This window comes from Stigmatopora nigra, chromosome 3 (assembly GCF_051989575.1).
Source record: "Stigmatopora nigra isolate UIUO_SnigA chromosome 3, RoL_Snig_1.1, whole genome shotgun sequence".
NCBI classification, from domain to species: Eukaryota; Metazoa; Chordata; class Actinopteri; order Syngnathiformes; family Syngnathidae; genus Stigmatopora; species Stigmatopora nigra.
Genome location: NC_135510.1, coordinates 16785138 through 16798229, shown reverse-complemented (window position 1 = coordinate 16798229; position 13092 = coordinate 16785138). Strand labels below are relative to the sequence as shown.

At 37.3% G+C, this 13092-nt stretch overlaps 2 protein-coding genes across 3 annotated transcripts in view; both read left to right on the top strand.

The window, feature by feature from the left end:
- The first annotated feature begins 362 nt into the window (after window positions 1–362).
- fam219b (family with sequence similarity 219 member B) lies at window positions 363–5677 on the top strand. 2 transcript variants are annotated; one of them, XM_077714130.1, is made up of 6 exons: window positions 363–553; window positions 1254–1365; window positions 2164–2257; window positions 2330–2407; window positions 2528–2579; window positions 3805–5677. In XM_077714130.1, exons 1-6 carry the CDS (start codon window positions 488–490, stop codon window positions 3952–3954), a joined length of 552 nt encoding a protein of 183 aa, XP_077570256.1. In that variant the 5' UTR covers window positions 363–487; the 3' UTR covers window positions 3955–5677. The 2 variants fall into 2 exon arrangements, with proteins under 2 accessions (XP_077570256.1, XP_077570255.1); XM_077714129.1 differs by having other exon boundaries at window positions 363–574.
- A 335-nt stretch (window positions 5678–6012) lies between these two features.
- Window positions 6013–13092, top strand: part of LOC144194729 (AT-rich interactive domain-containing protein 3A-like) — a 68844-nt gene continuing 61764 nt past the window's right edge. Inside the window, exons 1-2 of the mRNA XM_077713978.1 lie at window positions 6013–6492; window positions 8012–8677. Coding sequence (XP_077570104.1) covers window positions 6457–6492; window positions 8012–8677 — 702 coding nt within the window. The 5' untranslated portion in view covers window positions 6013–6456. The remainder of the gene's footprint in view (window positions 6493–8011; window positions 8678–13092) is intronic.

Here is a 13092-nt window from a genome sequence, read left to right as displayed (position 1 = left end):
AAAACGATGTACGTATATATATTTATTCAGCGACCAATTTTCTCATTTGAACTCTATTAAATTAAATGTTGTCATGTAACGACTGTAAATTTCATTTTATTTCACAAAACGTACATTTTATTGCATTTTATCACTGCGTAGGTCGGCTGAAAGAAACACGAAACTATTTTTTTATAACATTTCAACTTGGTTAGGACACTTGGTCAATATTTACACTTAAAAGTTGACCTATATACTTGAATTAGCTCACATATTTCGTCTTTTCGAGATTTTGACGTTATGTTTTTAAAATTCGGGGAAGAAAGAACCAAGCCTTAAAAAGGAACACCACGAAGCAATAGGTTTAATTTTGAAATGCTAATCGGAAGTGACGCCAACCTAGCATTAGCAACCAGGGCGCCCGTCAGCAGCCGGTCGCTGTTGCTAAGAAACTTAGCCAAATAATGGCCGTTTTGCGATTATTTAACTTGTGACAACCGACGTCACGATGATGAACGATATTTCCGAGGAGCCGGAGAAGGACAACTTGCTCGAAGCGCCTCGAACTTTGATGGTAAATATCTCACAACCAACGGTAAGCTAGTTGTGCTAAAAGCTAACTCGGTTAGTAAACACAAGAGCTCCCTTTCACTAGCTTGTTTATATTTAAATAATCACATGTTTTTGTTTCCCCCCTAATGCTATTATTACATTACTAATAAGCGACTGTCCTCTCCAAGCTTGTTTTTTTATTCCTTTAAAGGAAAAGTACTTCATGACGCAAAGTAATATTTGTGAGCTACATGTTAATAACATTTTCTATTTTTTTAAGCATTAAAACAGACTAAGCCTAACTTTATCGGGACCATGGGTGTCAATCAAATGTCTGATCTCATTTCTGAACAGCTTTATCCTCACTCAGGGGGTGCTGGAGCCTATCTCAGCTGACTTCTGGCCAGAGGCAGGGTACACCCTGAATTCGTGGCCAGCCAATCACAGGGCACAATGAGACAAACAACCAATCACTCATAACTAAGGGCAATTTTAGTGTCCAATCAGACTACCATGCATGTCTTTGGAATGTGGGAGGAGCACTGGAGAAACCGGGCCACCTGTCAATCAAAAGTATGATAACATAATTTGTCTTATAGGTCCTGTATTCTACTGGAAGCCATTCTATGATTTATTAGCTCATCCCCAACACTACTGAGAACTAGAAATGTGGATTTAATGAAGTTTTTGTGAATAAAATCCCACTTTTTTGCAACCTTAAGGGACCGAGTTGTGGGACAAGGCCAAAATGCAGCGATGGCGGAGGAATCAGGCCGATGGAGAAAAGAGGACCTTACATCATGTCCAGAGTTCCGGCCATCCACCTCAAACTACGTGAGTCAGGATATACTTATATTCTTCAAGAGCTTTTAACTAATTCTCTAAATCTGATTTAAAAATACTGGCGCAAAAGCCCTAAATATTCATTTTTTAAACAGATCTAAAAACTTTTTTATTTGATTTTTTTTCTTAATAAGTGAAAAGGTCTTTTAATAATATTTTTTTTCCTTTCAAAAGGACGCAAAATACATTTTTAAATTATGTTCAATATTCAAGTTGAAATCAGAAAATATTTTATACATTTATTTTTAGATTTTACAAAATGATTTTGGAACTAAAAACACAAAAAAAAGAAAAAAAACAATTACTGATTTAAAAAGAGGAAAATTTGTTCCATGGTGCTCACAACTACCAATTAAACCCTTTAAAATTGGTCAAAGTGGCCCAATTTTGTATTTAAGATGTGGAAAAAACACACAAAAAATAAAGAAAATGATTTATTAATGTCTTAAATTAAATAAAGCAAAGGAAAATGTGCCAGGCGCCATTGAAATACCTCCCTCTGTGGCCATTATAGATGTAATACCCATGTTTGTCCGCTAGGTAGGGGCAATAAACAGTTCTACCAGGGCCGAAAATCGTCCACTTTGTAGTACATTTTCGACTTTTACGTGTGCCCTTTGAGTGTGTGTAAAAATATTTGTGTTGCATTTTTAGTTTTTAATCGCTTAATAAGGGGGATTCAAAATAAAATAACATAAGGAAATGCATTTACTTTTTGGGGGATTTTCTAACTTGGATCTTTTTAATCCTGTCGATTAGCTAATTGCTAATTACTGTTTATGTCGGTAGAAAAACACAGGGAACAAGCTAGGAAGGCACTAAAGAAGAAGGCTCTCTCACCTGGGCCACCTGTTACAAATCAGCCCAGACAAGGAGCTAAAAGGTAACATTTAGCGTCATGATTTTGTATGTTCAAATCAGAAATGTCCTTTTGTCATCTCGGATTATTCTCCAGAAAAGTCAAGTTTAACAAAGGCTACGCCGCCTTGAGTCAACATGCAGAGGAAACTTTGATTGCACTGGATTCAGACAGGTAAAGACGATTGCCGCCACCGCCTAGGGAGATGCCGTAAATGGTCGCTCAATAATGCCAGAAGCCAACAAAACGTTTAACATCGTGGAGTAACCTGACTGGTTCTCCGTGTCGTTGTAGTGATGAAGAGATTGATTTTGAGCAGTGCTCCTCGGGCTACTCTTCAGCTGAGGTGAGTTACTCCCTCCCAGACATTTTTACTCTTATGATCTGTGGTAAATACATGCCTGTCCACTCATACAGTTATTTTATCATTTCAAATTCTGTAGGCCGTATAACCACTTATGTGTGGGATTTTTTTTTAAGTACATTTTTTTTTTTGTAAAACCAAACTTGTTTTAGCCATTTCGGGTCGAATCCGGATCGTCTCGGTCATTGGAAGCAGATGAAAACGTCATTGTCAACTGTTAATATTGTCATGCATAAGTATGATATGCACATGCGCATCAGTCACTTCCACCTTTTCACTATATAAATATAGCACATTATATGTGTATATATGCGTGGTATGTTATCAGATTAGAGCCCAAATGTGTAAAACAAGATCGGTTTTACAACAAAAAAATGTAATTAAAAAAATCCCATACAAAAGTGGTTATACAACCTATATACATACATACATATATATATATATATATATATATATATATATATATATATATATATATATATATATATATATATATATATATATATATATATATATATATATATATATATATATATATATATATATATATATATATATATATATATATATATATATATATATATATATATATATATATATATATATATATATATATATATATATATATATATATATATATATATATATATATATATATATATATATATATATATATATATATATATATATATATATATATATATATATATATATATATATATATATATGTATATATGTATATATGTATATATGTATATATGTATATATGTATATATGTATATATGTATATATATATATATATATATGTATATATGTATATATGTGTGTATATATATATATATATATATATATATATATATACACATACCTATATTCATATCTATGTATGTACACATATAACCACACACACACACACACACACACACACACACACATATATATATATATATATATATATATATATATATATATATATATATATATATATATATATATATATATATATATATATATATATAAACACATACACATTTATATATACATACACATATATGTATATAAATATATATACATCCCTATATAACTACTTTTTTCTTCATAAGCCCGTTTTAAATAGATTTTTTCATATCAACCAATACCGATATACGTCAAATTGCCAAATAGCGGCACCGAAAACGTCCAATTCCTATTTCTGCATACCTTTCAGATCCACCCGGACTTAAACCGGCAGCTGCTTCAAGACGGCTACCGGCTGGACGAGATTCCGGACGACGAGGACTTGGACCTGATTCCGCCCAAAGCCATGGGCTCCTCCGTGTGCTGCTGCGTAGAATTGCCATCGTGCTGCATTCAATGAACGACGGAGGCTTTTTCTTCCCCCCCGCTGGAACACCAAAGCAGGTGTGTCAGACGCCTTCTTTCGACTCGCATGATGACGGCGCACATGGACAGCAAAAGAAAATGAAAAGAAGCGCCTTATCCACTGTGACTCCAAAGCTACACCTATTTTTCTAATTTCTTTTTCTACGCGTATAATCGTTTATGCTCGCGCTGGAAACGCTTTCTCTGCTTTTCTAGCCTTTCCTGTTACATTCATGTCAGTTATTCCTGCATTTATCTCAATGGATTTGAACAGGATATCAAAAATACACAAAAGGTGTATTTTTCTGGCTTAGAATTGACCATTTTTTTGGGATTTACCGTATTTCTCGGACTATAAGTCGCACGGAACAAGTAATTCACATATGTCCCATTTTAGAGAGGGCAATATTTTATTTGTTTAGGAAAATTTAAGATAAAAATTGTTAAATGGAGAACAACAGGCTACATTGTTGCCTGCTAATGGGATGTTTACAGTTTTTGAATCATTATAGCCTAAAAAAAAACAAGATAAAAATACGATTTATAGTCCGGTAAATACGGTAATCCATTATGCTCTAATGAGTGGGGTTGTTATTATGATACTGTTACAAAAATACTGTTACTAAAATACTTATTTACCAAGGAATATTAGGGTCACATTGAGAAAATATGGTTTAAAAAATATTTAAAAAATTCCTACATACTTCAATGAAGGAATTATGATTTTTTTTTACATTTATATGACATTCACTCAAATAATTGAAAATTACAACATTACAACTATACTTTTGTTACATGACTTGTCCAGGTCAAGCTTCACTTTTTTTCTACTTCGATTCCAATAACATTAATACCTCATTCTCATTTAATATTATAATTTTCTGTAGCATCATTATAACATTCCTTCTATTTTTCCTCCTATTTTTTCCACCTCAATGTGGCCCTAAAACATCTTTAAAATCCCCCCTCTTTCCAAAACTGAACAAAACATCACCTTTAAATGGGCACTGACATTGTGAAAAAAAATTATACAAATATATAAATGTTATAAGGTTTATTTTTTATTTTGTATATGAATAGAACGTTTAACCAAAGGGGTTTATGGCCTATTAAGTCGCAATGTGAAAATCTGCATTGGCGCTATAGTACTAGTTTTTTTTTATTGTTTATTTATATTATAAGGAGGAAAATGGCAACTAAAATTGCAATAGTTGGGAATACTTCGTGTAAGAGAAAGGAATATATCGGTATTTTTGCTTTTAATGTACAGAAAGATCAAGGGAAAGCACTTAGACAATAAAACACGGCAAATGGCATCGTAAGCCACCTCAAAATGGCTTTTTAATGCAATATTCATATTCATGTTATAGGAATGATAAAGTTAAAACTAATGGCTTGGCAAAGTAGGTGTTTGGACTTGGCTTAAGTTTTCAAGACGGTTTTGATGGGTCAGATTTTAAAGAAGGGTCTCAAATGTGGTTGAGCATGTCCTTAATTTCTACCTCCCTAATTCAAGTGAAAACAGCACCCCCTTTTGGCCCTCATCCTAATTTAATGTCAGTAGTTGGTAGCTAAAGTCAGCCTGTGCTATGCAACTGCTGGACAATCTACCCGTCGGCATGTAATACCTTGCAAGTTTACATTTATTATTATTATTTTTTTTTAAAGACGACTGCTTTATTTTAATGTTTACTTGAGGAAATAAAAGATGAAATATCCATGTGTTTCACTTTTTCCCCTCTAGGTAGCAGTATAGCCCCAGAATACATTTTAATCGCCGTGTGAAACTTGTCGGCTGATGATGCGTTTAGAACAAAAAGAGTTTGTGTATAGTGTTTATGATAAAGACTTTGGAAACCTATATTTAAGGAAAAATGTTAATATATTTAATAAAAAGGGATAATTATCGTGAGGTTGTTAGTGTGTGTTAAAAAAATATAATTGAAAGTTTAGCCCCAAGGTGAAGCGAAGTTTGAGTGGGTAAATTTCCGAGGAACATTGAACGCAACGGCCCAACGAAAATGCCCATAGCCATTTCCCCCCTCACCCGACACAACATTCTTGAGCAAATTTCCGCATGTGAGCGATAAAGGCCAGTTTCCGAGCGGCATTACTTGTTGCTACGGGTAGGGCGGGCTTTGAGCCACCGTATGTGGGGAGGGTGTCCATCTTGGAGACCAAACCAAGGGATTGAGCTCTTGCTTGATATGCGGACCGGATCATTTCACCACAGGAAACCAGGGAAAGGGTTTGGCAAATTCCCATAAAAAAGACAGACCAAAAGCTGTTTTTCCCCAATCAAAGTGAATGACAAGAGGTGAAAAAAGGGCGAGGAAGTAGGAGTTTTTAACGCCTTTCTTTCTGTGCGGGTGTGAGTCGCGCCTTCCTCTTCTTCCTCTTCTTCCTCCCCGGACGTGCGCGTACTCGTGAGCTGGGCGTGCGCGTGTGTTTACAAGTGAGTTTGAACGAGTGCCAGCAGCGAGGCAAAGAAGGAGGCATGGTGGATAACTCTGGCAGTAGTAAGGCGCAAATGGTGAGTACTACTCCTTTACTACCGCTCTCGTATAGGCTTTAAAAATATATAAATATATATATTAAAAATATAATAAAAAAACAAATGAAATAGAAATTTCCAGACGCATTCTCATTTTTTTAACGCAGCTGTCCAATTAGCTCGAGAGCTAAGAGCTGAAAAATCGGGAAAACTCTGCCCATTTAAACGTTATAAAAGTATTTTTTTTATTTTAAATTAGTATATTTATATTCTTGAATTGAATTACCAACTGGAGGAAGTTGGTGTTTCTCGCTAAAGTGTTTTAAAACCCCATTTTTTGGATATTTTTCTCTTTTTCATTCATTAAAACGGTCTAATTTGCGTTTTCTTTTGCTTGTTGTTGTATTGATTTATTTATATTTTTGAAAATTGGAATGATGTGAGTTGACGTTAATCGTCGAAATATTAAAACATTTGCTTCGGATTCGAGATTTTTTTCAAACCTAAAATGGACGTTAACCAGACTTGAACTGCAAGTTGAGGAATGTAAAGTAAGGTGGTCGAAAAGATAAGCAAGTTGAGGAGATTTATCGTATCTACTACCGCTTTAAACCATCTATAAATAATCTCTAAATATCCATTTCCAATCTGTGTATATTTACTTATCTTCCCATTAATCTTCCTGTCTCACCGCCCATCTTTTCCCTCTTCACATTCTCTATTTTAATGTAAAAATAAGCTCATTGAGATGACGTATTTTTGCAATAATATGACATATAGTCTTCAAAAAAAGTATATACCTGTTTTTAAATAGCTCAGGGGTTTAATCAATGCATTATTAAGAAGTAATTGTACTTAAAAGTACTGAGGTATGTTTATTTTTAGCTTATTTGCTCAATGGAAATTGTCCATATTGTGTTTTTGATAGGTTTTTGTGTACTTGTTTTGTCATAAATTGGGTTGTAATTGAATGGTATGCTTTTATTAACATTATAAAAGTACAATGGGATTTGAAGGGTTAATACACCACATAAATAACAACAAAAACAGTTAAATAATCAATAACTAATCAAAAATGGGCAAAAAAATGTGATTTTGGTCCTGATTTCACAGATGGATCATTTTCCCTAACCTAGGGGTAGGGAACCTATGGCTCAGGAGCCATATGTGGCTTTTTTAATGGGTGTATATGGCTCTCCGTGAACCTGTGGTAAAATATGGAAACTACTGGTGAGAATATCCCAATGGGAGTGTCACATTGGCACTGTTGCGCCAAAACTATCACTAGCGCCTTTTTTAAATCACATTTTTCTTCATTAGACTCTTTTACATGCTTACTCATTGATTAGCAACATTGAAATAATGTTCTCAAAACAATTCATCCTTTTTTTGACTTTCACAGTGGTGAAATGAATCATAAATGCTCACATTTTCATGTATTTTGACTTTTAAATTCCGAATATGCCTCACAAGGAATAACATTTGAAAATATCAATTGTTTATGGCTCTCTTCATAAAAAAAAAGGTTAAGTTTTTTCTAAAATATTTTAACCCACAGCCCAGCATGTCTCAGGAGCCCAGCGTAGCCTTTCCCCAGAGCGCCCCTACAGGGGGAATGAAGCTAGAAGCCGTGATGGAACAACTTCAACGCCAACAACAAGCCCGACTTGAGATGGAACGCAAAGAGCGAAAACTCCGCGAAGCCCACATCATGTACGCCCAGCAGGTTGCCGCCCAACAGGCCATCTTAGCAGCCGCCCGCGCCTCGGGAGCCAACTTCATGGGCAAAGGTCTCGCCGGACTAGCTCCGCCTTTAGCCCCGCCGCCACCACCGCCGCCACAACCCCCTCGCGTCTCCAACCAAAGCAGCGTCGACTCCGAAAAGGACGACGACGAAGACCGAGGCCGCGATTCGGCCGACGAGGATGACGACGACGACCACGAGATGATGGACGGCGACGAACGTAGCGACGAGGATGAGGGCGGAGCCGTGGGCGGCTTGGAGTTCCTCCGTAAGCAGACGATGGCGCTGCAGCAGGGCGCCGGCCGCGTGCCGCCACCGAGACCTTATGGTAGCTTCGCCGCTTCGGCACCCCAGAGGCCGCCGTCGCCGCCCGTCAGGGTCAAGCAGGAACCCGATGAGGGGTTGTCGCCGGCCGGCGCTCACCTGGCCACCTCCCCCAATGGCCAAGCTGATTGGAGCTTTGAAGAGCACTTCAGACAGGTTAGTTTTATGCCTTTGGCTTGTTTTTGTTGTCTTAGTTTTGTCATTTCTGGGTCCATTTAACATGTGTGCACCTTGGTTTTGAATTTATGATAACATTTATATTGTGGTTTAAAGTTTGGGGTCTTGAAATGGATTGTGGGTACTGTATTTTCTCGTATTTATGCCGTGTTTGTAGCTAAATAATATGATGTCTGAATTGAGGGTACGGCTTATATGCGCATAAATTAGACTTGACATGCACAAAACGGCAAGGTGACAAAGATGTCTCGGGTTGGTTCACGGGTGGCTTTAACGTCAACTTAATTTCATGTGGGCGGGGCCATTTTAGGTATAATATTTAGATTTTTTTTAAATTAAATGGATTAAAAGAACTGGATTAAAAGCCCTGAATATTCAGTTTTTTATAGATTTAAAACAATATTTATTTTAGCTTTTTTTATATATATTTTTAGATTTTACAAAATGATTTTTGAACTAAAAACACAGAAAAAATGATTAAAAAAATGACAATTATAGATTTAAAAGGGGGAAAATCAGGAAATTTAATATATATCTATACCGATTCAGTCCGATATCTCAAGAATTTTACACCCCGAGGAATGTCACAAGCTAAACAATGGTTTTTATAGAGGTGTACCTGTTTGGCCAGTTGTTTGAGATGAAGGCAATGTGACTAGGGATGTCCTGATTGCATTTTTTTTGCATGGGAGTTGAACCCGAGTCACCTGATTTTGGGGATGGGTCTGCCGATACCGTGGGGAAAAAATTTCCCGATTTGACTAGGTCTTGTTTTTTTGATCACATCAAAAAATGCCCTCCCAAGGTGCGACTTATAGTCCAAAAATATGGAATATGTGCGATTTATAGCCTAAAAATACGTAATATGTGCGACTTATAGTCCAAAAATATGTATTGTGTGTGACTTATAGTCCAAAAATACGTAATGTGTGCGACTTATAGTCCAAAAATAAGGAATATCTCCGACTTGTAGTCCAAAAAATACGAAATGTTCAACAGCTGCCTTATTAAAAGATGATCGAAAAAGAGAATATCTTTCAATTTTTTTGTTTTTGTTTTTTACATGAGGGGTGCTGGAGCCTATCCCAGGTGGAGTACACTTTACTTAGCGTACAACGTTTTACATATTTGGGGGAGGTGGGAGAAGGTCAGAGTACCCGGAGAAAACCCATGCTAGCCCAGGGAGAACACGTAAACTCCAGACAGTAAAGACCAATCTGGGTTCGAACCCTCGACCCCATAACTGCGAAGCCGACACAATAACCACTTCCCACCAGGCCAAATATTTATTACATGACATTTTTTTTCACATTATAATTGATGCTATTTATTCCCAAATCTGTGTTTGCTTGCAAAAATCTACGATTTTTTTTCCTCCCCCTTTTGTTAACATTCAGGTTGAACCCAGACCGTGAAACAAATTGTGCCGCCGGCCGCTATTTTGCCGACGTCACGGCCCCCCCTCGCGTGCAACATGTGCGCGTAGCTTTGACCCACAATTGGCTTTTGCGGCAAAAAATACGGCGCCAGGCTCGCGCGCAACGTGAGCTAGCTCTCCACTTCGGTGGTGCTGGTCCGGGTCAACCTGAGGATTTTGGGTGGGAATTCCACACAGTAGCGGCGCTCCACCTCGTAGAAGTTCGGCCGCGGGCCAAAGGCGCTTTCCCTTCAAGATAAATATTGCCTCAGTGCGACGTTGCGGAACATCGGAATGCTCAGTTGGACGACGGCCCAGCTACGAGCGGTGTAGCGCGCTAGCGGTACACGCCGCCAATCTGGGCTTGTATCACATGTCTGGGTTTTATTACACTCTATATTTAACGGTAAATGTCTCCCAAGCGGTGCTTCCCCTTGGGCTTTTTTCCAAATTTAGCTTTTAGCCGCAATGACGCGTGTTGGCGCGTAGTAACAGCTGTAGTAGTAGTAGTAGTAGTAGTTTTGTTTTGGTTTTTAGCCTAGTTTGTTTTATTTGCTATATAAAGTCTGCTATGGATATTTAAGCTAGCAGTTGTTTTGACCCTTTCTAAGTTGTTTATATAATGTGTATAACTAAAGACATAAAAAACTTGAAATACTCTGTATTTTTATTGGAATTTTTTTTTTGGGGGGGGGGGCACATTGCCCACCCTTACTATATATTTCAAATAATATCATGATATATTATTTGGCTGGATTAACCACCCCTAATATATGGTATTTTGGTATTTTATGGTTAATCTTTGTTATATTAAGGGATGGTTAGTACCTTATATATATTGTAACTGGGATGTGGGGAATCAACAAAACCAACATGTGTATGTCATTTGCCGTATTTTCTCGCATATAAGCCCTATTTTTATTTTAAAAAGTAATGACTGAATCAAGGGTACGGCTTATATGCGCACTTTGACATGCAAGAAACGTCATAATGGAAGATAAAGCGCCCGAAATGGTCATTTATTTCTAAATAGAGAAAAGATAAACAAATAAAATGCTAAACAAACTCTATTTTGAAGCCAATGAATGAAATTCAAGAAAAAAATAAGCATATCTTGCATAAAACGTGACCAAAAACTCACTTATTTGCCTGCCATTGTTTGCCCAGGGCGCTACAGACACACTTACTGGTTGTACTGATCACATGACTACCTTTTTGAATTTGTTTATTTCATATAGTATCTCAGAAATACCACATGCAATTATTTTTCTTAAGATTTTCCCTTCTAATTAACACATTTATACTCCCTATTAAAACCATGAATATTGAGGTAAAAATTGTCAATCAGGGTGCGGCTTACACGAGAGAAATTGTCATTTTTTTCCTTTTTAAGGGTGTGGCTTATACATCAATGTGGCTAATATGTGAGCAAATACACTCCTATTTTTTTCAATACATAATTGTAATATAAACTAAAAAAAAACGTTTTAACATAGTTTTCATTTTGCTCCATGGCCACTAGGGCCAATTAGAATCCAGTATTTTACACAGTAGGATTCTCCCACTGACCTCCATATTTTCCCCCCAAAAATTCCCCTATTCCAGTCAAGTCTGATAATACCTGAAATCTATCACACATATTAAACACCTCCATCACAAGTCGCATTCCTCGTTAACCCGACCTGGCTTTTGTTAAAGATCAGAGCAAAGTTAAGTCGTCGCCGTCGGCCCGCTTTTCGGACCCGTGTCTTTTATTAGCCCGAACCCCTGCGGGGGGGTTAGAGAGGGATGGACTAGAATTGCTCTGGCTTTTCTTGTTTTTTTTTTTTTTTTTTGGTTTTCCTCCCTTTTATCTTTCTTGTCATCATGTCAGCGCTGCAGTATTTAATGCCGGCTCATCTCTTCGGACAGTGTCGGGTTGCACCGCTATAGGGGGGAGGTGGACAGTGTCGCTTTTTTTTTTTGGGTGTGGGGGGGTTTGGTTTTTCACGTCATTGTCTTTGAGTAGCCGGGGAATGAAAAAAAGAGAGCAGCCAGGCAGGCAGATGCCGCAAATTCGACCCCCCACTACCCCTCAACTGTGCTTTAATAATGGCAAGAGCTCATTTATAACGTTCTAAAAGCAGCCACAAGAGAAAGGACGCGGGTATAAAAGCTCAAAGAGACAATGAAGAGCATTTCAGGTTTCAAAAGTGGTGGCCCTGTACACTTAGCGTAGGGGTGTCGAACGTAAGGTTCGTGGGCCAGAAGTGGCTGGATTGGGAATACTCATTAATACTTAGAGCTGGGTGATATGACAAAAAATGTTGTCATGATACGAAAAAAATGCTCGTCAATATCGTCTTTTGTTTCAAACTTTAAACCAAAAAAAAAAGGAAAACGCCAGAAAATTCAATTGGATTTTTTTTTAGTGGGTCGACTAGGTGTTGTCCTGCATCCCATAATTTATCTTTTTTTTTTGTTAGAATCCTTTTGCATTCATGCTCTTTGTTAGCCTCTATTGCTAACATGCTAAAAACACATTTTCTCGTCGTCCACTTCTTCTCCTGAGCGTTGGTCTGGAACTAGCGTTTATCTCGTAACAGCGCCCCCGTTCTTCGTGGTGGTTGATTATTGTAATTACAGTTTAAAATGTTCAATTTTTTATCATTTTTTTTGGTGTCAAAACATATTTCACAATAATTCTCATTATAATTTTATCTCCCAGCTCTATTAACACTACATGCAGAATTAAATACTTTTTCAACAAGTTTTTGAGTTTCCCGGGCCGCACAAAATGATGCGGCGGGCCAGATCTGGCCCCCGGTCCTTCACTTTGACACCCAATGCTTTAAAATGCTCAAAATCCAACAGCAAGTCACCTGAAATCACCCCCAAAATTCCTACCCTCAATCACTTTCCATCTCCTTGCTTCTGCAATTGCCTGCCCATAGGCTCCAGCACCCCCTGCGACCCTTGTCAGAATAAGCAGAATGAA

Bases quoted from the DNA above. Each gene is read 5' to 3' on its own strand.
- fam219b (XM_077714129.1), top strand. From the start codon at position 488: ATGATGAACGATATTTCCGAGGAGCCGGAGAAGGACAACTTGCTCGAA. The intron at 2,258-2,329 runs GTAACATTTAGC...ATTATTCTCCAG, and splicing joins CCCAGACAAGGAGCTAAAAG to AAAAGTCAAGTTTAACAAAG. The intron at 2,408-2,527 runs GTAAAGACGATT...GTGTCGTTGTAG, and splicing joins ATTGCACTGGATTCAGACAG to TGATGAAGAGATTGATTTTG.